The 27,090-nt window shown below is 36.0% G+C and overlaps 2 protein-coding genes, 1 long non-coding RNA gene and 1 pseudogene across 3 annotated transcripts; 2 read left to right on the forward strand and 2 right to left on the reverse strand.

The window, feature by feature from the left end:
• Positions 8,140-9,205, reverse strand: LOC109948537. Its single transcript, XR_002271148.1, has 2 exons — positions 8,830-9,205; positions 8,140-8,576 (listed from the first exon to the last, which is right to left on the reverse strand). It is a non-coding gene; the product is annotated as an uncharacterized LOC109948537 (long non-coding RNA).
• Positions 12,292-14,823, forward strand: LOC18780753 (9-cis-epoxycarotenoid dioxygenase NCED1, chloroplastic). The gene has a single exon (XM_007214595.2). The coding sequence runs from the start codon at positions 12,564-12,566 to the stop codon at positions 14,460-14,462; it is 1,899 nt and encodes a 632-aa protein (XP_007214657.1). The 5' UTR covers positions 12,292-12,563; the 3' UTR covers positions 14,463-14,823.
• Positions 19,747-23,163, forward strand: LOC18781384 (annotated as a pseudogene).
• On the reverse strand, positions 24,456-26,376 carry LOC18781199 (gibberellin 2-beta-dioxygenase 1). The gene is made up of 3 exons (XM_007211509.2): positions 25,816-26,376; positions 25,358-25,706; positions 24,456-25,048 (listed from the first exon to the last, which is right to left on the reverse strand). Exons 1-3 carry the CDS (start codon positions 26,214-26,216, stop codon positions 24,797-24,799), a joined length of 1,002 nt encoding a protein of 333 aa, XP_007211571.1. The 5' UTR covers positions 26,217-26,376; the 3' UTR covers positions 24,456-24,796.

Here is a 27,090-nt window from a genome sequence, read left to right on the forward strand (position 1 = left end):
AACTTGTTTTCTGTGTTTGACAAATTCTACATTTTCAAGTAATTCTCATGTGACGCTACTTAAATTAGGCACGTCGTCGTCCAATAGTGGACTGCAACAAATTTCTAAATTACCTTAATTTGGTAGACTTTGTTGAGCTTTTTGTATTATTTTTTTCACAACTAAATGACTCTAGTTTATGGGGGGTTTAAACTCGGGTATTGTATTTTCGATATACTCAAGGTATGTGCTGCTGTGACAAATTCGATATTTTGGCGCGTGAAAATGAGATGTCTAATATAATTGTAATCAAACCGCATAGCCCTCTAAGATGTCTCACAAATCAAATCATAAGACAAAATATAAAGTTAGGATGTTTAATTACTCGTCCCATAATCCTTGATCACGTTCAAGCGAGATAAATGGAAAACTTAAGGATGGCATCATGGCAGTACTCTTTGCTCCGACTGAGGCCTTCAAAATATTGTGCAAGGTAAAGCTGGAGTAGCAGTAAAGCTAAGATGAAATGAGCTCTCTCATCTAATGGGCGTCAGGTACCAATTTTGGGACTAGAATGCTTTGTCATATAATGGGCCTAAGAAGTAAACCTTGGGCTGACTGGCGCCAATTCTCCACTTAAGGGATCATGATTGATTTGGATTCACTTTGTCTTCTATTCATCTAATTAGCTGTGACAATGAGAGAACAAGAGATCAACTAAATTTTACAAATTTTGAAGGAAAGATATTTATTAGCAACTATATATATAGTACTTTTTATTGAGGAATTTTTCAAATAAGGTCCCTTATGATCGAAACCATCTATTTTTTAAGTCTACATTCATAGATCATCCTAGTAAAAAATTTGACAAATCGGAAACTGTTTCAATATCCAATTGTATCCTACAAAATCAATTAACACGATACTTCAAGAAAATATTAAAATTTCATTAATTCAATTGAGTGGTCAAATGATATCAAATTTAAGTAATTTTTTGTAGAGATGATCTTTGAATAAGTATCTACAAAATAGATGTTTGGATTAGTAAAATACAATACGAAGTGGGCTCTATAAGGGTCTCCCTCAACTTATTTGAGGGATCTCATAAGGATCCCTCAATGGAAGCTCTATACATATATATATATATATATATTTACCTCATATCTATATATATCAGCCATACCTTATCTCTCCTTTATAAATAAATATAAATAAAACTCAGATCTCCTAATAAATCATTAGATATCACACATTTCACACTAACATTATTTGCATAAAAGATGAGTTGTTCGAGACGTGTGACCGTTTAAAGCACATAATTAAAAGTTTCGAAAAAGTTTAAAAATAAAGCTGAGACTTATCCTTTCCTCTTGTTAAAAACCCTATAAAAATGATCAGATTCTCTTTTGTATCTTGGCTTTCGGTTGTGAATGAAATTTCATTTACGCATAAAGCATTGCCAACCTTAAAAATACCTTAATATCCTTTTGGGTTATAATTCGGGTCTCCTTTTTCTTCATATGATATGGCACAACAAGAATACAACAATTCTAAAAATAGACCCAAGGGAAAATGACTTGTAAACCAATTATAACACTTCAACATAACAAGTTTATCACGAGAGAGAGAGAGAGAGAGAGAGAGAGAGAGAGAGAGAGAGAGCTAGCTTCACCAACTTCTTCTTCAACGCAAATGCTTCTTAGAAATTTCCAAAGCGAAAGTTGCACCACAAAAATATCCCACATGACAATGGACACAGTCAAGGACCCAACCCAAGGTCGGTGGTAGGTACGAGCATAAGCCATCAATAAAACTCGCATCAAATATTCTATAAAAAATATATAAAAAAAAAAGAAAAAAAAAGAAACCAAGTGATTAGCAAAGAAAGCAATTAGTGATAATGGAAGGTCGGCCCAAAAGTCGGCTTAGGGGTCAACACGCGGATCCACACGCGTCAAGAGGTGAGTGGTGGGGCGTATCTTTTGCTTTCATGCTGTTGGCAAGGACAGCCACGTGTCGCTCAGCCAACTGCCACGTGTTCTGGCGGCAGTTTAAGGCCGTTGGACTGTTACGTTTAGAAAGAAAATCTTTTTTTTAGAAGATTTAGGAGAAAATCTTTGTTTGTCACTTTCCGTTTTATTTATTGCATGTCAATTTCCTTAATCAAAATCAAGAATATGACAACCCTAACGCTTTTTATTTTGCCTTCGATGTTTCCAAGTAGAAGACTTCAATTTGACTCTTCCATTCGTTTTTTTTTAATTACCAAGTTTTGTGAATACAGACGATAATCTAAAATTTCTCTCACTATAATGTTGTGTAGATTTAAACTTAAAATCTATTGTCTGTAAATTAATATTCTTTTCAACTAAACTAGATCCCGTTAGTTTTTTCTTACTAAGTTAATACAAATTTTTTAGGCGTAGTTTTTCTACAACAAATAATTAAATATATGTAAATTGACCTGGTAAATAATTTAATAATATTTTACACACTTTTTGAACACAGAATGTGAACGGAAATTGGTGGTTGAGCTGGCTGAACATGATAGGATGTTTTGTGTGACAAAGAATTTTTTTGTTTTGTTTTTGTTTTTATCTATTTTTGTGTGTTAATGAAACTTTATGTTTTTTCTTTATATTTTTGCCATTGTCATCCATTTCCATTGTATTTTAAAGTTCAAAGATATATTTACCTTTTATTGTTTTTCAATTGGCAATCAAATTCCTCTAAATAATATACCATCATATAGTAACCATTTCAGTTTTGACAATAATAGTTTAGGTTCAAGAAACCAACTTTTCAGGAGATTGCTTTTGTACAAAGTTGGTATTTTTTTATCATTAAAGAAGTTGTATTCATATTCGGCACCTTAGTTATTTTGTACTTATTTTGTTTATCTAATCAATAAAAACATCGCTTGTTTATCAAATTGAATAAAAATGATCATTTGGGACACATATACTTGTTTGTTCTATTTATTAATATTTGCGACCTACTTTTTATATGTCGTTTTTTTCTCAAGTATTAATGAAATGTTCATTAAAAAAAATATATGTGAAAATGGGCCCATTAATTTTTTTTTAGGAGCTAAATTCGGTTCATGTGATTATTATAGTCTTCTATCCCAACTCTTTTTCAAAGTACCGATATTTTAAGTCTTATTATGTTTTATATTAAGCCTAAGAAAATCAAAGGAACATCAAATATGCAGATAAGGTTTGCACTATTTTAAGTAATCTCTAGCCATATAAAAAAAGATGTGGTACGATCTTAGATTCAGTGAATTATCCTATGTTGGTCCACGAACCGACCCTTACTTTTTTTTTTTTTTTTTAACACACATTTCTTTAGTGCAACAATTTTTTTTTTTAAATTTGCAAAATGATTGCTTCACCGGCAACATTCATGCACATTTAACATGCTTTTTTAGTATTTATTTTTGTATGTATTTTCCAAAGATTTGTATAGATCATAAGAGATCCTTTTAAGTTATCATGGGATACCAACTCCGGCTAAATTCTCACTCAATGCAGAGTCGTTATTATACTTTCTTCTTTATACAAGCGATAATTTACTTTAATTTAATCTAAATTACAAAGAGAGTGATTCGAATTTTGGTGCTGAGTAAAAACACATCCATCCTCACGAACTTAACTAAGCCCACATCTGATTCTTTATTGACTAAAAGTAATCACAACACTCAACACCGTAATTTGAATCTCGCATCACCTTTTAACTTGAACTTGAAACGTACATGTAATCTATTTCAGAAGAGTCCAACTATAAATATCAATCAATTGCGATGTCCCTACTACTTTCGGTTTTACACAAATGGTACAAAACAAGACATTGGACATACATGGTTATATGTAATTTGAAAAGTCTAAAAAAAAAAGTTTCTTTTGGAATATTTGTTGAAGATAATGTGCATTGTTACTTGATTGATATAAAGCTGACGATGGCACAAGACATTGAGTACGAGTGTCAGGATGATCAGGTGCTCCGAGTGTCCTTGTGTAACTGTGTTCTTGATTAGAATGGCATCATGCACAGCAGCACTGCAGGATATTCGATATTGTTAGACAATCAACAAGCTTACAACAAGTAAAAAGTTTCCGATAGTGATTTTTTCCCTTTTCGTTCTTTTTTATTTTTATTTTTATACCCTTTTTAATCCCTGTATTTATTTGTACATTTTGACTGTGGGGAAATCTCTGCTTCACATGTTCATTATAACGAAACTCGCATATAATCACGTGATGAGAGAAATATATACACTTTGTTGTAGCTAAGTTATACTGCCCCTTCAAGCCAGCAGCCCTCACTTAATTTTGGAATTGTTGAGAGAATCATCCTCAAATCCCATGATTTATGGAAGATTTGGAATATCTAATCTTGCTACGTGGCGGCACCAGATGATGTTTTCTTTAATTGATGTGACCTTAACCTATACTTAGAAATGTTCTTAAGAACACCCCAATCCCTTAAATCATGAATTCTAATTCTCTCTTATCAACTAATCTTCTACACACTTGATTGCTCCAGGTCCAACAATAACCTTATAATTGCACTTATTTCGAATAAATTTTTTTCAGTCTTTCAGTTTAAAACAAGAAAACACAAACCTTAGATTATGTTTAATTTCTAAAATCTAAAGAATTATTATGAATATTAAAAATAATAAAAAAGAACCAACAATTATTGATTTAATAAAATCAGGTTATAAGAATAAACAAATAAACTCGTCAAGGGCCTGTTTGGCAACACAGTGTGGGCCAGTACGGTTTTCTTTAAGCACAGTAACAGACAATTATTTGATACATTGGCTTTGGGCACACCATCTGAGATGATTTGACGCTTCCCAAACATGTCCCAAGTGTAGGGCAATCTTTTTGCATTTTGTTAGCCATTTCCAAATCGGCTCCTTATCCTCAGCCAGTCCTTGTGCAGAGTCACCCCCAACCCAAATTCCGCGGGGCAAAAGAAATGTGGACCCGGAGACAAAAAACTGACAAGTAAAAGGACCCAGTATTCATAACCCATTTGACCCTTGGTAAAACCTCATATTATTGTTGTGCACCTGCTTTTCTCATTATTGTCCTCTTTCAGCCTATCCAGTTTCTACCCCAATTATGTGGGAATAACATTATAGAGTGTACTGCTGTCTGAATTATCCGCGGAATGGAAGATTCGAACACGGAATCTTTTACTAAGTTCTAATACGATGATTTGAATTCCTCAAATAGGTTATATGTGACAGCCCTCGCAACCATATATAAGTTGTAATGTCAATCAAGTTTAGTCACGAAAGAAACTCACATGTAATTACATAAAAAGGGTAAATGGGGTCATGAAAAAGATGGCATTTTCTGTTAAAGAAGGGAAATTGCAACAAGTGGTATGGGTGGGGAAGTTCTGCAGTCAGTGATGTTTCCAAGTGGTCTGTAAGTTTGGGTGCTGACTGGTCACCAACTAAGATATTGTGAATTTGAAATTCGACGTGAGCTTTTCCAATTTGGAATTTGTAGTCTTTGAAATGGGCATGCATGTTCCAGATAGTCCAGCTCATATACGTATTGTCCACCTCATGCCAAAACAAATTGGTGCTACTGGTTCTGATCTTGTCGCGCAGCAGCAATAATATGCACGTATATATAAATATATATTTATTTATTTATTTATGTAGAAAATGGAAGAGTTCAAATTGGCGTGCACGTAAAGAACTTGAATGTTCTACCTACGTTGGGCCCGAGTGCAACATTATTCCTTGCATGCTGGTCTAAATTAGCAAAAAAAGTATGCATAAATTCTTGGACCGTAAGACTCTCATCACATTGGTTTAGTTCTTAATTCTTCTTTTCTTTCTCGTATACTTTATCTTTTTCTTGTTTAAGACTTACTTTCTTGCTCCGCGTTTATGTATACGGAAATACTTTCATTCTTTTTCTTTTTCTATCAATTTTCTATCTTTTGATAAGTACCCCTAAAAAAAATTGAGTTATTTTCTCTCTCTAAGATTTTCTCTTTTAATGTTGCGGCCTATTTAATTCTCTAATATATTTTTTTAAATACAAACAATGGTCTAAACTTGAAAAAGGGGATTTTTCACACACACTACCACAATGTCATTGATGTTCGAATTTGAGACCATTAACCTTTTTCACTGAACTAGACCGTTGAACTCTAATACTTCTTTTGATGAGAAATATCTCACAGCTTCATAGAGAGAAATATCTTCTTGCATTTATAGTCACCATGGCCCTCCTCCACCCAAATCATCAAATCATCAAATCATTGTTTCCTCACCAACATACCATTTCCAGTTTGGCGGATATGATTCTCTCTATATTTGCTAAGGCCGTGGTTTTAAATTGGATACTCACTCACTCACTCACACCATGTTTCAGTGCTCAAATTGTTGTAGAGAGAGGCAGAGCCCACTCTCATCCCTAAATGCAATAGCCCCATGTCTGCAAACTCCCACTTGTTTATGCACTTCCATGTGCCTTTCCAAATAGTGTCTCCAACGGGGGGCCATGTATGTTTTTGGTGCACCTTTTAAATTAAAAAGCAATTAAGCATGTTTGCTTGCATTTTAGATCAATCAAGTAAAGCAATCCCAAGAAGGGTCGGCTAAAGTAAGCATTGAAAATCACATCATGGATAGATTAATTAACACTTAACACTAATTGATCCAATAATAGCTATATGTACAATGTTCGTTGGTTTTTATTGGCAGTTGGTAGGTTTTTCTGGTAAAGTCAATTGACCCAGTGATTCCTTCTATTATTTTGGGTTGTATTCCTATGACCAGAGGATACACAGAGTATCCATCCTATCTAGCTAGCTCTTAGATATTTAGATATTTAGATATATTTAGATATTTAGAAAGAAATGGGCAATAATTGAAGATGTAAAGCTTCTAGCACCATGATACTATAAGCCACCTTTAACCCCAAAAAAAATATCTCCCCCTTGGTTACATTACTTGTTTTTAGCACTTCATTTTGAGTGCATGCCCTTGTCATTTTTCGTTTCCTATCTTACATGTGATCATTCGACTTTATTAGGGTAATTTAACTCTAGATAATGTCAACTGTTGCACATGTCATTTGAAAATTAAAATAATTAATAGCATTTACTAACGTATCCGAGATCCTATTGACGATTCTCTCTGTCTCAAAAAATCACTTTGAACTTATATAATGTAAAACAATGTGATGTTGGACATTGCAATAGACATGTTGTTTATGCCTTTTAACAAATTACAATGCATGTTATTACAACACTTTCTTTCCTATATAGCACGTATCAAAGATTTATTATATACGATTACATACCATTAATTCATTGTTTTGGGGCATTATTTCTTACGTACAAAACATAGATTAGCCTAATCTTACCTTTAAAGTCATTTGGGCAAAATATTATAAAGTGTGCTTAGTCTTACCTTAATTAGTTTGTACCCTAATGAATTGAAAATTATCAACTTGGGGGAAAACAAAATGATCAAAGTGAAGCATGTGGCAGCATGTGCACACGTGGAAGATGATGAACGGAGTGATGACACAAATGATAGACCATGATCTTAATTGCGTAACCTAAAAATATTCACACTGGTTGTTGTGGTAGCATGCAAAAGCATTGACCCCATGCTATAGATATATGATTAGCTTCCAATTAATTTGTTAAATATTCCATTAATTCTTCTTAATCATAATTAATGACCATGATTGCTAATTGTTTACTGGGGATCTTATTATGAGATATCATATGCTGAAATAATTCCCTAAATCTTGCACGATTCACTCCATGTTGTGGTTAGTTATAGGGTCATAGCCGCAGGCTTGATGATTAATTAAGAAGCTACAGTTTTAATTAGAGTACTAATTAATTAAATAATCATGTCATGTGAATCTTCCACTTGTCGTGGGTCACGAGCCTCCCAAAAAAAAAAATCATATGCCCATATTATATATGAATTTATAATCACAATTTTCCCCTGATCCTGGCCAACCCTACAGCAGGTTTCACATTCCATGTGTGCTCATCTGCAACCCTGCAACTCATTAAATCTAGAAATCTTACAAAAAGAAAGAAAGAAGAAGAATAAATAATTGTATGACCAAATAATTGTATGAAATCTTTTAATGATTGTGCTCCAAAATGTGCACACTGTCGTCGTTATGTGATGCACATGAAAATTCATTAATTATTAATTTAGTAGTATTTTTCTTTTTAATATTTTTTTTAACAAAAAAAAGGAGTTTTAAATTTAAATCCTCCTCTTTTAAAATAGAAAAAATACAATCACAATGTGTAGTGCGGTTGGCAAACTGTCACATTTAACTGGCGAACTAACTAGTACCTTAATAGCAGGGGTTCGAAACCCGTTAGAAGTATTTTGTGGCCAAGGACAAACCAAACCCAGAGCGGGGATTAATCTCATCCTTCGAGTGTGGGGATACCTTGTGGTATTTATTCAAAATAAAAAATAGAAAACACATAAGCATATGTGAATAAGGCCAGTTGGCCAAGGCAAAGTGTCCGCCCTCTTGCAGACTGCAGTCGAGTTCCATTCCCTTCCTCTATAACTGAGAGTAATTTAAAGTAGTTTAGATTATGAATTGCAGTATTAAAAAAAATACAAATACAAAGCATATTATAATGTTGTCATTGTTTTAGAGCTTAATTGAAAATGAACTCATGCATGTTGTGCAATTAATGCAGGTCGTTATATAAATCCTGAACATTGTTTTACATAATATTATATAGAGGTGGATGAAGAAATAATTCAGAAACTAGTGGGTCTCTATGGCTTTGGAGGGATAGATTTATAGAACATACCAGATTTTCAGTCAGACTAAATGGTTGGCAGCACTTGTGCCTCATAAAACACAGACTCAGAATCTCGCATGGTGGTTGAGTATATATAACATTGAATTGTTGGGATATATATATATATATACACATATTTATATTGATTCTGTGCATTTTTTACTGTTGATTATTGAAGGTTGTTACAAATAAAAAGTATACTGATAATTTATCATTCATCTCTGACCATGGCATACATGTGTACGCACTGACAATATAATGTATCATAAAGGAATTAAAGAAGAAAGAAAAAGAATAAACCCATATTATAGTAAAAATACTTCTCTAGAGAATCGTTTAAAATAATTTAAAGTGAATATATGAGAAAGCATTATGCTTCTTCTTATAATTACTTCCAGACGAGAGTGCTTTATATAGCCTAAAAAAAACTCAAATTTTTTAAGTTTTCTAGATATTTAAAAATTAGGTGGAAATGAATAATGATGAACAGAAAAAATATAATGAGAGCAAATAATAATAAAAAAATGGGTAACAAAATAATTAAATTAAAATATAATCAGCTTTTGTATCATCGTCATCAGCGGCCACGTAGACAACTTAAGAATGTCGACGAAGATTCGATGGCAACTGACGAAAAGATCATCTCCATTAAATCAAGTAATATTTAAAGTGGCAAATTATATATTATTCTACCTTTTCGAGGTTAGAGTCATCCATGACATTAAGGAGACTAATCCCACTAATAAAAAATATGTAATTTATATGTGGAAGAACATGAACGAAGGGATGTGGCTGTTAGCCCATGATTAGGAAGTTGAGAGCCTCTTTAATTAATGCTCTAGATAAATTATGCAAGCTAGCTTTATCATCTGGATGATGGAAGAAGGAATCTCTACCCGCAATAAAAATAAAACAACAATATAACTGGTAAATCATTTAAAATAAGGGCTTTTAATCACAATAGTGTATAACTTATATTTGAATTTCATTTTAGTCAGCCGACTCGTTTTGGACTACTTTTGATCCTACAATTCTTATACGTGTGTCAACTTGGATGTTATTATATTTTAAAAATTAATGAAAAATGTTTATGAATGACTAAATTGGAACGCCGAATGCGTGTGTCAATCAGTAATTTGAGGCATATAAAGAAAATCTATAAGAAATTATTATGTGGTAGAAGAACATTGTCACCTGATAGATACAACAGATTCACGTGTTATAATATAAATGAATTAGTAACATTAAGTGCCTGTATTTAACTACCAGACAATAATTTCTTGAAATCATAATCCTCATCCTACTGTTTCTGTATTTAAATATAATGAGTTCCACTTCACACAATCTTAACTAAAACTCCGCAAGTTATGCTAATTGGTGTTTGGATTAACGCGTTAAGTAAAAGTTTAATACGTCTTAGCCTCTGACCACCGACTTTAGAGTTACTAAAAAGGAATCATCAAAGTTGTCTTCTTTCTTCTTCTTTTTATTTTTGGATAAAGAAGGCATCAAAGTCTTACCTTAAATTATAGTGGTCTATTTCTCACAAGTTTGGTCTGGCGGCAGGTCCTAGATCCTGTTCCAAATCCATCATTAACACTTGCAAATGTGGATTAGGAAACCATATTTTTCATTGAATTTTTTTCCGACATAAGGAGGACACATGGGAATCCCATTAAGGTTTCGTGCCCCGAATGTTTTTTTTTGTTTTTTTTTTCTTTCTCAAAAGCTAGTTATATGGAAAAAGGGAGAACCTAAAATTGATTAAGACCTGTGTTATCTTAATTAAAATTATGTTTTAACAATGCTACCTATCTATTGAGTCATTGACTGAACATCTTGTTAGGAATTTTTAGATTAATTTTAGAACGACTAAGAACAAGTTTTTAAAATAATTAGTTTGTATTATATTTCGTTTTCATTTCGTTAGGTACGAATTTCAGTCTTGCACTCTTGTTACCGTTCATATGAAGACTTCTTAAAGAAATTAATTACTAAAAATGCACTAAATTAAAACTTCCAAATCTCTCTCGATTAGTACATCAATTATTTTTAATCACTTTCAAACTCTACATTCACACATGTCTTGCATTATCAATAATTTTGTTTTTTCATCGACCCTACCGTCATTGTGGGGTTCGATAATTAGAATATTTTCGTCGCGTTTAAATACTTTGTACATAGTTGGTTAGAACTTTTGCGCTTTTTAATTAGTGATAGAAGAAATAGATAAGCAAAATGAGACACACTACATATTTCTTTGATCTTTCTTCTTTTTTGCTGCAGAGTTTCTTTGACTTTTACAAAAGCTAGCATTTGTGCTCTCACAAATCCTATATTTTCTTTCTTCTTCACCTTTTTCAACTCTCATTTCTCTCATCTTTCCTTTTCTAATTAGAATTTTTTTTAAAAATCTGTTTTGAATGTGGAAATAATTCAAGTTAGTGGCGTGTACCCTAACCATGCATGCATGTGAAGCACGGCCTTATTTATTTATCCAAGTTGTATTGACTTCAATGGTAAAAAACATATACTTTGTATTCATGGAGACGTATGTATGCCAAGAGAGTAGGGAATGTGCCCATTATTAAAATAATGAATAAATAAAAAGGAAAGGAGACTAGCTTTTCTCATATTCATTTTTTTAGTTGCACCATGGATTTCACTCACAAATTTTATAATGGTTTTTTTTTTAATTAAAAAAAAAACTCAAAAAGAGTAGAATGGTGAGTGATGAAGATGGAGGAGGGTAAGCGTGTGGGGTATTCGATTGCGACCAAGATTTTCAGGGTGAAGGAGGAGACCTGCAAACAACGACACGTGTTCCTGAATGACTCTGATTGCGGGAAGAACGCGGGGTTAAGACGTGTCCTTAGAGAGGGACCAATACCCACTCAAAAAACCCCAACAACACTTCCATTACTCTCTTCATTTTTATACTAACCGGCCAATAGCCTAACTCAAAACACTCCTACTTTGTCTCTTTTCATTTCTCAATTTCAAATTCATTTTTCTATACAAACGGTATTGAAAAATGGGAGTTCGAGTGCAGGAGTAGCTATTCTTAATTATTTAAACTCATCTGTTTTTGTTATTCGACAATATTACAAGTCATAATATAATCAGATTCGGTCACATGTCTTCTTTTAACTACATTGCAACGCATCAATATGATAATGTGAGTGTGGTTTTGTTCTAAATGTAAGGAACTTTCTTTTTGGGATATGAATATAAAAAGGGAAGACCCAAATTGAATGTAATATAATATTGAGGGCTCACACATAATATAAAAGGGTTATAGAGGAAGGGGTCGTGTCAAGTTATTAAGCAACTAGACCCCCCCACCACCTCGTTCTGATCACTTATTGGCAATCCTAATTGAGCACCCATTCTCGTAAATCCAACACGTGGTCTCTTGGTACATGTTTGAGGTGGGCCTCCCTGCCTCCTTCTCCTCCCTATATATACACTCCATCTCTCTCACCTGTTTCTTCAAATCTCACACTCTCTCATTCCATCTCAGTGTCTGCCTCAGCCACCCTCTCTCTCTCTCTCTCTCTACAAACCCAAACCAAAAGCAGACCATAAAAACACACACAATCTCTCTCTCTCTCTCAACCCAACAAGCACAAAATACACAAGTTTACTTGCCCTTCACGGCCAATCAAGAGCCACCATTCTCTACTCTTTACTAGCGCTGGCTTTTTTATTTCCTTTGTTTAATTTACTAAAATAGAGAAACCATGCCTTCCACTGCTGCAGCAATAACAGGCACATGGGTTAAGCCTGTTACTACTAGAAGACACCACCTTTCTTCTACATACTCTTCAAATTTAGCTACAAACCAATTGGGTTTTCCCCCCTCTTCCTCCTCCAGCTCAATTTTCTTCAGCAGAAAACCCATTCACAGAAAATCAACCCCAGACACACTCACTTGCTCTCTCCAAGCCCCCTCTCTTCTCCAAATCCCCAACCACACCCCTTCCTATCAGCCGCCTTCCTCATCTTCATCAACCACCCTTTTCACTCCCTCCACAACCTCAAACCCAAAAGAAAACAAGACCCAACCTTCTTCTAAATCCTCAAAGCCAGTACCCCAGCAATGGAACTTCCTACAGAGAGCAGCAGCCATGGCCTTGGACGCAATGGAGAGCGCTCTGCTATCAAAAGAGCAGCAACACCCACTTCCCAAAACAGCTGACCCAAAAGTCCAAATCGCCGGAAACTTTGCTCCAGTACCGGAGCACCCGGTTGAACACTCTCTGCCAGTCACCGGAAAAATCCCGGCCTCAATCCAAGGCGTCTACGTCCGCAACGGTGCCAACCCACTTCACGAGCCGGTCGCCGGCCACCACTTCTTCGACGGCGACGGCATGGTCCACGCCCTGCAATTCAAAGAAGGGGCCGCCAGCTACGCCTGCAGGTTCACCGAAACGCACCGTTTTAGGCAGGAGCGCGACCTCGGGCGTCCCCTGTTCCCAAAAGCCATTGGCGAGCTCCACGGCCATTCCGGTATCGCCCGCCTCCTCCTCTTCTACGCGCGCGGCATGTTCAGCCTCGTGGATCCCACCCACGGCATCGGCGTCGCCAACGCCGGCCTCGTCTACTTCAACGGTCGCCTGCTCGCCATGTCGGAAGACGACTTGCCGTATCACATTAAAATCACCGAAACAGGGGACCTCAAAACGGTCGGTCGTTACGACTTCGATAAACAGCTCAAGTCCACAATGATAGCCCACCCGAAAGTGGACCCCACCACTGGCGAGCTCTTCGCGCTCAGCTACGACGTCGTTCAGAGGCCTTACTTGAAGTACTTCAAGTTCTCGCCGGACGGCGAGAAATCCCCCGACGTCGAAATCAATCTTGACCAGCCCACCATGATGCACGACTTCGCTATCACAGAACGGTATGTCGTAATTCCGGACCAGCAGGTGGTGTTCAAGCTGCAGGAGATGATCACCGGTGGGTCCCCTGTGATCTACGACAAGAACAAGATGTCACGTTTTGGGATTCTCGACAAGAATGCGAAGGACGCTTCGGGGATCCGGTGGGTCGACTGCCCCGATTGCTTCTGCTTCCATCTCTGGAACGCGTGGGAGGAGCCGGAGACGGACGAAGTCGTTGTGATCGGGTCCTGCATGACCCCGGCCGACTCCATTTTCAACGAATGCGACGAGAAATTGGAGAGCGTTCTGTCCGAAATCCGGCTCAATTTGAAAACCGGCAAGTCGACACGGCGCCGTATTTGCGCCGAGAATGTGAATTTGGAAGCCGGGATGGTGAACCGGAACAAACTGGGGAGAAAAACCCGGTTCGCGTACTTGGCTCTGGCCGAGCCGTGGCCCAAAGTTTCGGGCTTTGCCAAAGTGGACCTCTCCACTGGTGAAGTAAAGAAGCATATCTATGGCGACGAGAAGTACGGAGGCGAGCCTCTGTTTCTGCCCAGAGACCCAAATTCGGAGAATGAGGACGATGGGTACATTCTGGCCTTCGTTCACGACGAGAAGGAGTGGAAATCGGAGCTGCAAATCGTGAACGCCATGGATTTGAAAATTGAAGCTACAATTCAATTACCGTCCAGAGTTCCGTACGGTTTTCACGGCACGTTCATAAGTTCCAAGGACTTGGAGAAGCAGGCCTGAAATTTCTACTGCCATATTATCCGTTTGCAGTTGAAAATGTTCAGAGAAAATTACAGAGGACAATTACCTGTGGGAAGCTATCTGATACGCCCCCGGAGTCTCCTCTGTTTTTTTTAATTTTTTAATTTTACTGTACGTAATTTTGGGTGTATTTAGAGATTTTAGGGTGAGAGGTTTTGGGGGGGACCAGCTTGTAGCTTGTGGGAGTAGCTGTAGGATTGGAGCTCAGCTGGTTTTTCTCCTTATTCTTTCACTTCTATATGTCGTATATAATATGACTATACAACAGAGTGTATATCTATCTGTATATATCTCTGTTTATTGTGTAATTAAAACCTGTCTCTGTTTTCTCTTGTTGAAACATGATGTTGGATTAAAAAAACAAGCAAATGCCAAAAAGGTGCGTGAGATGAGATAATCATGTTAAATGTGTTTACCTAAAACTAATCAACTTCATTAGGCCTTTAATCAAGAAGACTGAACTAGAATGAGCCAATTATGAGCATCCAATGCAGAGACTGAAAAAAGTGTTCCAAATTGCAATTGAGTGCATATACCTGCAATAGGCCTCTCATTATTTCCCGTTTAAGCATTAAGAAATGAGATTGAGGCACACAATTGTGGCATCAAAAGGTTGATTGATTGGATACTTTCTCACAACTTGCACTGCTGTTGCAAATGGGGGTAACAAGATGGTGGCAATTTGTGATTGGTAGCTTGGTAAATGTTAGGTTCAGTAGCCAATCCGTCGCAGCAAGAAGCATCAAATCAGCACGACACTAGCAAAACAATTCAACCAGTGAGATATTTTAAATGACAGTATCAATATCTCAGTTGGAGTTGGGTGTGGATATTTTTAGTCAACTTTGCAAAACTTGTCGACCATAGGGTGACTTTTGAGAGTAATATTTTAAGGTTTTCCACATACAAATTGTTGCATACACAAATGATTTTGCTGCATAATCCCCACAATAACAATGATGCTTTAAAAGTCAGTAATTTCAAAGGTCGTCGAGAGGAGGTGAAAAGTGATGGGATGTTTTGATGAGATGATAGCACTGAGAGCTCAAGCAATTTGTTCAAGTCTTTGACTTTGTCATAAAAACCAAAGTTGTGGGTGGGTTATGATGAATATGAAACTCAATAATATCGGGGAAGCTTTCTTTCCCATATGAGTTGAGTGCTTTGGGGTGCTTGGAAACAACCTTCATAACCAAGAGGGTTTCTTCTGCAAAAATTTAGAGGCTCTTGAGATGGAGGATATGGGCTTTCCTGTTCATTAATGTGTTTGGATTGTGGGTGATCAGTATGTAGGGCATGTGTGGTCTTATCTAGTTCTTCTTCCAAGTCATGGTCTTGTTTTGTTTTTATAGTGAGAAGCAATGTCTTTTATGTACTCAGTTGAATGAAACATGTTACATGATCTTGATTGGGAGCCATTGATTCTTCCCCTTTGCAAATGGATGGCTACATTATACCCTCCATCTATGGCATCTACATTATCAAACAAAGGATAATTCTTGTAACTAGGCTTAGCTAGTACACATTTGATTTGATGCCTCTCTTTTTTCTTGGGATACAAAGAATATAGGCTTTAGAAAAGAAAAAAAAAGGGGTATGTGCTTGAGTAGGTACTTCTTGTGTCCCATTTGAGTTGGTGTTTGTCATGTCAAGTGTCTTTGAGTGGGGAGGGAGAGGATGAGCATACATTATGCATCTAGAATCAACGGTTTTTATCATTCCCCTCCCCTAGGCCTTTCTTGGGTTGAAAACATAGGCTTTTTCATGTAGCCAAGGGATTTCTTTTGGCTCACTCAATTAAAAAAAAAACTATATCCACATAAGAATCTAGTTCACTCACTATATATCTTGTAAAAATAAAAGCCCTATAATTTGGCAAAATCTAAAGAGGATAAGCTATAGATAGTAAACTCTTGCCATGACAGATTTCATAGGTGACACTAGTACTGAGGGGTCACGCTAAATGAAGCTCTAAGAAAAAAGTCCCCTAATCAATAGGTACACTGAATTATTTCTCTTACTAAAACGAACACGGCAAATTATAAGTGATTGGATCCATAATCCTAGTCAGGTGGTTGGAGGTGAAAATTAACATGGATCGGATTATGTGTAATTCAGTCAAACCTTTAGGGCTCGTTTGGTGCCTATTATTGGATTGTATTAGATAACTCACTATATTAAAGTATGTTGAAGAAGAGAATGATGGTAAGAGTAAATGATTTTTCATTTTCAGAAATTAGAAGGGATAAGTTATAAGGTGTAGATATCCATTTTGTGGGGATTATATAAGATAAATATCTTTCATGAATAATCCATCTTATACCTTCAACTTGTACAGCATTTCTTCATTCAACACGCCTTAAATCTAGTGTGCTTAGCTATATCCAATCCTTCCTTGCCACCAAACGAGCCCTTAAGGTCTTAAGGTCTTAAGGTCATTGTCCTAATTAATTGGCAATGTATATATGTATGTGTGTATATATATATAGAAAGATATCGCACAAAATAACTTTCTCTAATCTCACGGTCACCATTGTATTCTCAGAATGAAAGCATTGGCTTTGTCAGTTACGAAGAGGCAAAACAAATCCCAGCTCTGATCGCCATACATCCATGCATGTTATGGTCCTGTAATTATGTCGACAGGCATGTGATATAACGCAGGACAAAGCCTTCAACTGCTCTGCTCATATCACATACATATATATATATATATATATATTATTCGTCTTAGGTTTCCTTGTCATTGTTCCTTTCATTCCATATGTTTCGTCCATTTTCCCGACAGTGCTCGTGAAAATAAAATCATAAAACTATCTCTTAGCGGCCAGTCACCTTCCTTTGATGAACAACTTTTGACAATGAAAGTGCAAACTTGTAATGGCCATAATTTATGCTTCTTTGTCAATCGATCCTTTAATTTCTCATCATCTTTAGAGATTTTGACACTTGGCAGATTTGCGATTCGTTCTTTTTTAAGTGTTTTGGCATGTTGCAATGAGGAGAGCCGACAAGGTTTGAATTCGACATATCTTATCTTATCATATTGTTTTATCGGAGTTTTTATACTTCTTACTTGTATTCTTTTTTTTTCTTTTTTTTTTTTTGGCATTTTTTTTTCTTCTTTTTTCATGTAGGGTGATTTATGATTTCATGCCTAACTTCAGGGTTTATTCCACTCTCATTCTCACTTCTATTCTCCCTCTTTTTCCTCTATACTCTAGCACAAAAAATGAAAACTAAAAATTCAAATTCAAATGGTTATTAAACGGGCCTTAGAGTTTAGGATTAAATTTTTAAATTTTGGACAGAGGTCAAACTTTGGATTTTAATCCTAAGTTCTAAATCATGAACGAAATTAATAACTTTGTCAATAACGATATATAGCAAAAGGGGGCTACAAAGTTCATATGCTTTCACATTTTTGTAATATTATACGATTTTATTAATTTACATGTTATAATATCAATGAACGAGGAATTTATATTTTATAAGATATAATATGTCATAACGCCCACAAGTTGTATAAACCATTCTCCTAAAACATCAACGTTGACGCTAAAACATTCTCCTCGCACACCTATGTGCATGAATCAAATCGATTCAAAATAATGCAATTGTGCATTCAACTAACAAATCATCAAAAAGATTTTCCCAAACTCTACCATGGACACGTTTTGACACTAGAATCAAAGCTGACGAACACCCTTGAATTGATCAAAACTTTTTGTTGAAGTAGTGCTTCGTGGGTTTGGCTTTGCGCAATAATAATAATATTGTGAGAAATGATATGAGTTGGTACGTTGAAGAGCAAAATGAAAGGTCACAATCTGTGAAAAGTAGGGGAACTAACAATCATTTTTCTTTATTGCCAAAAGTAGATGCTCCTCCTTTCGACAACCATCACATTGCCACGTTTCACTTACTCATAGTGGAAGGTACTAGTCGTTACCAGTCGTTTTCTTCCTTCTTTCATTATTAGTAAAATGTGTTACCTTAGCAAGCTCTCATTTGTGGTCGAACCAAAAGAGAAGGATTTAATTTGCCCTTAAAAATATAAACAAAACATTTGACCAGTCTCTATTGCAGCGTACGTACGTGGTGCATCTATGCATTCACGTATACATGAATGTTCGATTATTTTTTTCTTTTCGTTTTCTAGAGATTCATATACTTTTGTTTCGCATTTGACAAAACATTATCAAATAAGAAACGCTAAAGAAATAGATAACACAGAATTTGACTTAAACACATAAAATCTGACAACTCACTGATTGCTTTGTTAACCGTCGTCCACATTCTGATAACACGTCGAATTTTTGTACCAACGTTATTTTCTTACTCCCAAACTTCATTCCAAATGGTGAGTCAAATCACAACACAATCACACTTGACTTCGTATACTCAAAACTCCACAATTTGTTTTCAATACTTTTCATTACTTAATTAATTTCTACACATCAATTTTGTACTCGGTCTTGACCGTATCCACTATCATATTAGTATTTCATTATCACGTGGATAATTCTACGCCAGAAAGGGTGATATATACATGCGTACGTATCCAAATTCTTATCCCCATGAAAAGAGAATTACCTTTTTCTTGACCTAGACTCTTCTCTCTCTCTCTCTCTCTCTCTCTCTCTCTCTCTCTCTCTCAAAAGTAGGCATGCATTAGGTAAGTTAAAATTGTTAAAAAAAAGATTGCCGACTAATTTGATAATACCAAATTTCCAAAAGACCCACCCTTTCCAAAGAATGTCCTCATGAAAACCACACATACCAAACTCACATAGTCAACAGTCAGTAGGTCTAAGAAAAGCACCGAAGTTGTTTCCTGAATCTGGTCCGTTTTCACGAAGTATCTTATAAAATACAACGCTCGATTTCCTTTATATTTAATTAGGTCTACTTTGACCACTATATATGTTGCAAGCATAATCCTAACGAGTAGTACACATACCAAATTTTTTTTTCCAATTTTTCTCACAAATTATATATATATATACGTATGTGTGTGCGTATTAACATGTGTACTGACATATCATTTGGTGAACATATTAATATGATTATTAAGTATTATTATAATCGTAATCGGTCATGATCATAACTGTGATAATCTAATAAATATTTATTGTGCGTTCATAATCAGAAGATGATGAGGGAATATAGTTGGAATATGGTGATAAATGGGTAATTTGGTGAGCAGCCGAGTGGCCAAAACATCGTATATGCGTCATGTAATATGTAAGCCACAGTACTGATGAGGGATGATGAGAGCACAGAAATGTTTGAACTGGTGAGTTACCAGATTTCCTCTTCGATTAATCTATTCACCCTTGGGAACAGAAGTCATAAACTCACTCTATATATGGTTTCAATCAAAATCATCAAAGAGTCATGTCTTTTAAACTCCAATTTTCTATTCTAAGGTCTAAGAACTTTCTTTTGTAAAAAAAAAAAAAAAATTAAGGTCTAGAACTTTCTTAATTAAAAAAAAAAGGTCTAGAACTTTCTCGAGAGGATTGAAGTCTTAATATGATCAAACCAGTTGACTTTGTCCCCATGTAGTAAAACTATTTTTTTAAGCCAATCATGTTAATTATTTCGTGTCAGAATAATGAAGAAGGCACTAAACAACATGCATAAGGATTGACTAGGCATGCAACAGCCCAACAGAATACATTTTGGGATCGATGCTACCAAATAGAAGATTTTGAAGCTGCAGCTCTCATGCCCGCACCTTGGAGATTCTATAGTGGTCCACAGGGCCTCTACTGAGTGTCAAAAGCAATCAAATAATTCGGTGTGCATTGGACTCACTGCACAGGGCCAAGAACTGCTTTCCGCCGAAACGTTTGAAGGCCCCAAATTTTCCAATGCCTTTGGATGAAAGCAGACATTAGGTTGGCTACGTGTCGAGAGCAGAAATCGCGGTCCCCAATTCTGAAATCATAGTCGCGCTACCGTCAATCGTCTAGGCGCGTGGACAACTTTTAGCCGTAGATGATTGCGGGATTTTCGAGTGAGAGTCACACTCATTAATAAGTGGAAAAATTCCACGTTTCTGTGTGCTTGACTGATGCTGGCATTTTATTTTCTTATGATATTAGTAGACTATATCCGAATCTTTAGGGTTATTTTCCAAAGAGCAGCTACGTGTAATCCACCTAGTAGTCCACATTCTTCATTGTAATTAAGCTTTCCTCTTTAGAGATACAGCCTTGTTTGGTGACATCATGGCCTGCCTCATGCACCCAAATAATAACTACCAACTTTGCTACAATATTCCATATATAGTATAGTCGGATATAAAAAGTTTGAATTCACATGAACATCTTATCATTTTAACCCTTATGTTTGATATTTATAGGAGTTGCGGCCTCCTATAAATAAGTCGTGTCTAGAAGTTTCCAGAGCAATAATTCATGCTTCTTCTGAAACTTCGATAGTTTGGAAATCATTTCTGAGGTGCATGCAGCATGAATTATATATGCATATAAAACACAGTTAAAATATGGGAAAAACTCTGGTGGGCCAAGAAGGTCTCTGGGATTTCTGCTGAGAAGCACCCTCTGGGTTTGCTTGAATTACAAACTCAGCCAACCCATGTTGAAATTTGATTACATGCATAACACGAACAGAAATTTCCAAAAAACCAATATGATATGCTCAAAAGAAGTACCAGTAGGGGGGGCAAGATCATATGGTAGGATAAGGTAGATAGGAGATAATGAGGGTTAAGTTTCCGTAAAGAGAGATTTCAATAAGCTTCCTGTAAACCTTTTTGAAATTGCAAAATTTCTTTTTCTTCCCCGAAAACACATTACAGATGTGTATCGTATGGATCGACATTATTTGGTGTCCTATATGTAGCTTTGCCTTTATCATGATCAGCATTAATATACATACATATATATATACATACATATATATATATATATGCTTTTGCTAAAGTAAACTAATTAACCTAAATTTTTTTTATGAAAGAAAGTTCAAAGGGAGATTAGCTACTCTCACCATCAACGCCATAACATACTCATAACCTCGAGTTGGAAGGAACTAATTAACCTAAATTTGATTGTAAACATCCCATCATTTTGTCAAAAGAAAATATGTTTATTGGGTTTGTGGAATTTATTTTAAGTTGAGTTGGGTAAAGCCCACAAAAAAACACTGAGGGGGCAACTAACGTGAACGGCCCAAATCAAAATTATATGATTACCAAGTTTGATAAAAAAAAAATTTCTCTCTACGCATGATAGATCAGTTAACAAATCCCAGTTCTTCCCAAGAAGATTTTATAAGCCAGGTCACATCATTTAGTTGGGTTTGTTTTGTATTTTTACTAACGATTAAGTAATTATATTGTACAATTCAATTTATTTACTAAGGCGGGAGAGGCCCTTTGGGTTAGGCCAACATGGCATAAACTATAAACAGAAGTCACGCAATCTTTTCAAAGTGTGGCTACCTCTTTGCTACACTTTTGTGTTTCTGTTATGGCAGGGATTTCGTCGAAAGAAAACCAACCAGAAGGTTTAGCAATGGATAGGTCCCTCAGATTTCGTCGGTAACGTAAATGTAACATTTAATTAAGTGATGGCATGCTACTTTTTTTTTTCTTAAGTCTCTCGGTGTGTGTATGTGTCACATACATAAAACCCTCTATACACTTTTTTTTTAAAATAGAGACTAATTGTCTTTTTTTTTTTCCAGCTGAAAGATTTGGGGTCAAGGAGCTCTTGCCAGCTTATCTCAGTCCAAATCTTCAGCCCCAAGAACTCCCCACTGGTGTAAGTTTTGCCTCAGGTGGTTCAGGATATGATCCTCTCACTGCTAAATTAATGGTATGGTTTTGGTTTATAGAATTCTGCTTTTCTTACAAAAGAATCAATGTATCTTATTTAATCCTTTTCTTTCCCTTGAAATAACAGTCTGTGTTATCAATGTCGGATCAACTAGAGATGTTCAAAAGTTACATCGGAAAGATAAAGGCAGCAGTTGGAGAAAACAAAACAGAGATTATACTGTCGATAAGCATATTCCTGGTGTGCTCAGGAAGTAATGACATTGCAAATACATATTTTTCCACACCATTCAGGAGAGCCAATTATGATATCCCAGCATACACTGATCTAATAAACAAGTTGGGTTGGGTTGGGTTGACGTCGAGTCATCTGACACGATTAATTAAACATGTCGAGTTAAGGTTGAATTACATGACCTACTAATACAAATTGTCACCCCATTGCTTGGTTATGAAGCTTAATTAGTTGGGAATTTCATAGTAAATTCTGTTTATTTCTTTTGTGTGAAAAGTTGTAATGGGTTTGAATGGCTGGACAGGAACTTTATGGACTTGGGGCAAGAAGAATTGGAGTGATGAGTGTAGCAGTAATTGGATGTGTGCCATCACAGATTCACAGAGGACATTGGGTGGGGGCAAACAGAGAGGATGCTCAGAGTATGCCAACAATGCAACTATGCTTTTCAACTCCAAACTCTCCACCCAAATGGACTCTCTCAATCAACTGCTTCCAGATGCTAGACTTGTGCCTATCTTGATACCTACAATCCAATCCTTGCTTTAGTTCAAAACCCTACTCATTATGGTAATCACAAACCCATCATAGTTTTGAGATTATGGTTCACTCCAATAGGATCGTTCTATTGCTAGATGTCTACGTTACAGTGTTTGCTGTTATTTAATTTGAACCGCACATTAAAACAATGTTATGTCTTATCAAATTGACACACTATAAACATAACATAGTGGAATTTCTACGAGAGAAATCTCTCGTTGTCAATCATTATGTAGTAAGTGACAACTATATCCCTATTTTCGTCCAATGAGTTTGTTTAATAATTTGATTTATAAAATGCATTCTCGACTTTTAAGACTTAGAAATTGTATGTATAGATATTTACCTACCTTTTTGGGTCAATGGACATTTTTCCTACCCTTGGCCCTAACCGTGGTCTCTTTCTTCCCTTCGAAAAGAGGCTCAAACAGTGTAGCGCATCCCATACGTCATTCTGGGCTGCAAAATTCTCTTAGGAGCAGAACCTTGACTATCAATTTGGGTTGTTTATCTCCTGGGCCTGTGGTTGCAAACCTTGGCTTTACTCCTTTGTACTATTTAAAGGTTTTTCAAGTAGCTAGGATTCATGCAACACGAGTTGCCTAATTTTTGTTAAGTAAATTAAATCGTTGCATCTATGCAACATGAGTATCTATCTCACGGATCAATGTTCATTAACCACCAGTAATAATACGATAATTGGAGATCTATTAACACATAAGTTAATCAAGACTTTGTTATCGTTAGTCATCAAAGTTGAGTGGTTTAAAGAACCACTAGATTTTATTCAAGATATTATTTTAGAGGATGTGTTCGTGTGAATTCACTATTACCTCTCATGCACCATATAGAAAGATTTGGTGTTTGGGGGGCCACAAACTTAAAATTGTGGGATTTTTTCTGCTATCTATGCCTATACTCTCTATTTAGCAAAGGAGGTGAGAAGATAGAGAGGACAAGGTCACCTCACACCTGTGAATAGCAACACCTCTGCCTCCAATCATTTCAAAGAAAAGAAAACCATAAAACCAAGAGCCTACATCATTAGTGTGAGTGTGAGTTCAAAAATTAAAGATTCCTCTTTGTGTAAGTTCAAAATTAAAAGTCTTTTTCCAACCAAGCTGGACTTGAACATTCTGGCACAGCTTCTTGACTGTTGAGTTGTAATTGGTGGTGGTGATTTGCACTCGGACTGAGGAATTGGACTGACATCAAAATCATTGTACTGAGGAATGTATTTGTTGCTTATCTAAACCATATCGATTAGACCAATAATAAATTTGTCAATGATTTTTGCGTGCACCACCAAAGAGGGGCCATGATTCTTAATTGACCTGATTATTGGAGAGAAGAAAGAGAGAGAGACAACAGCTTTGTACGAAGTTGATTGAAAGAGTACAATAATTCTTTTTACATCACTAAAAGCTTTATGAAACAACAGTTGTAGATTAAGATGAACAAATATCTTGTGGGGCCACACTGATCAGAAAGTAATAATCCACCTATTTTCATAGATTTTTTTAAAAAAAATTACCCGAAAAAAAAGCATGAACATGTTTGTATTTCTAAGATGAAAGGTAGTTTACATGGAAGTAGTTGGTAGGGGAAGGGGGAAACAGAAGAGATATAACATAGAGGATTCCATCTGTGGAAAACTTGATGAACTAATTATGATCTTAACCTAATAAACAAGTAGGACAATTTTTTTTTCTGTTTCTGGCGGCTGATTTATGAGGCTGCAATTCTCTCAAAGTTTCCAAGCCTATTATCAGCCAGTCTTGTGTTGTAACAAGTGCTTTTGTACTCAAACCATGTAAACTCTTTGTACATGCTTTCCTCCTCTCCCTTCATGACAGATTGCAGTGGAGCTATTTTCTCACTCAAGGGTGGCCCCCCAAAATAAATCATTGAAACTCTTGATTTTGAACCATTGGCCAAAACCCTGTGCCTCACACTTTGGAACCTCCCATTGGTCAAAACCTGCAAATCCAACCCACCAAGGCCCCCATTAGATTAATATGAATGATAATGAGAGAACAGAAGAACTTGGAACAAACCCAATAGAAATAAATGAAAGATAAAAACAAGGATGTGGTGTTTATCTAAACTAAACAGTTGAATGTTCTTTGAGTCAAATATATTCATATTTTATCCATGGTAATAGGGAACTGACATGGAAATAGGAATCTTCCTCTACAGGGAACTGATTTGCAAATTAGAATCTTTGTTTTTACTTGTTTAAACAGTTTCTTTTTTTTCAGCCAAAAGAATAAAAAAAAGTAGCAGTACCTGCAAAGAGTCACCAACATTGATGAAGAAGGAGTTATGATCAGGTGGGACTGGAATCCAATTCCCATCTCTCAATGAAATTTGGAGGCCAGATGTGTTGTTGGATCTCAGCACAGAGATGATTTGTGGGTCTGTGTGCGCTCCAAATCCAATCACATTTCTGGCACTCAAATCTTGAAGCTCTGGGCATGGTGGGTAGTGATTTAACCTGAAGTAAGAGTCACTCTGTTCATCCATCAAAAGCTTGCTGAACACATTCCTTGGTTGAATCTTTAATCCTTCAGCCATCAGTTCAAGAATCTCACATGCCATTTTCTTCACAGCTGATATATAATCATTCAAAGCAGAACTGCAAGGACAAAAGAAGACATTTTTTTAATCAAGAACTTGACATGAAAAGAAAAGGAAAAAAGAATCAAAATTCCCAACTTCTGATTGATTGTGCTTGAATAGCATACCAGAACTCTTCTGGGTTCTGTCCAAAAACTGATAAAAATCTCTGGGAATTGGATTCTATGTTGGCTGTTAGAAGAAGGTACTCCACCCAACCAACATCACCATTCTTCCCAATATGCTTGTTACCATATCCAAAAGGATTAGGTTGCCCTGCTTTTTCTTTCTCAGAAAGCGGCAAGGAGAAGAATTTGATGGCCTCAGATTCCAACCTGGTAATGAATTCCATTGGAACACCATGGTTGATGATCTTGAAGAACCCAAACTCCTCACAAGCCCTGACTATGAGCTGTTTGGAGTCTGGTTTTGAAAGGTCTATTAGAGGAATTCCAGCAAAGAATTTGGAGACTTTGCTGCCTCTAGGATAAGAAAAGTTTTCAGTAGGTGGTTTAGTCACAAACACCATTGTTGCAGTAGTTGTTCTTGCTCCTCCGTGTATGTGTGTGTGTTTATGGTAAAAGAGAGAAGAAGCTGAAAGATGATATGGATGATAGAATTTTTGTAGATGCGAAGAAAGTTGATATGGCTTGAGTGGAGGGGCACTTTGAGTTTGAGGCAAGTGGTCTTGCCTATTTATAGGGGGGGGAGCAGAGAGAAAGGGCTTGGAACCTTCATGTAATAAACACTCTAGAAAAAGAAAAAGAAAATATAATTTCTTTTTAATGAAAATTTATTTATATGACCTTAAATAGAAAGTTTACAAACATTAAAAGAATAAAATATATGACTTACTGTTATTTTACTCTGCAGCCTTTTAAATGCTATGGCCGGTCTAGTCATCACCCTCCCAAGGGATCTAATGAGTAGTGACTATTTTCTGATTGCTCCCCTGAAAAGGACATCACAGTCAATTTATAAATCAAAAGGAAAATGGACACGTACGCTACATTCATTGAATATTTATCCTCCATTTCTTTCTTCTTTTTTCTTCTTTTTTTCCTTATATTTTCTTGTTTTTGGTTCTTGTTCTTCTTACTATAAATGAGGCCACGTCTTTACATACTGACGGTTGATCTCCTAAAAACAGAGCTTATATATAACCTCTATTTGAAGATAGGTTTAAGCCGATTAATACAGAAAAATGGAATTCGAACTTGCGACATAAAATCTCTTAATCACCGAACTTAAAGTATAAAAAAATCCTTAAAAGTAATGGAGCATTATCCAAATCTTCTTGTGGATCAAAAACATAATCAGGATGTCCACTCAATTTCATAAGATTGATCAATTTTGAACCTCTTACTACTACATTGTATGCTTCCACTAAATCTTCTTACGTG

This window comes from Prunus persica, chromosome G4 (assembly GCF_000346465.2).
Source record: "Prunus persica cultivar Lovell chromosome G4, Prunus_persica_NCBIv2, whole genome shotgun sequence".
NCBI classification, from domain to species: Eukaryota; Viridiplantae; Streptophyta; class Magnoliopsida; order Rosales; family Rosaceae; genus Prunus; species Prunus persica.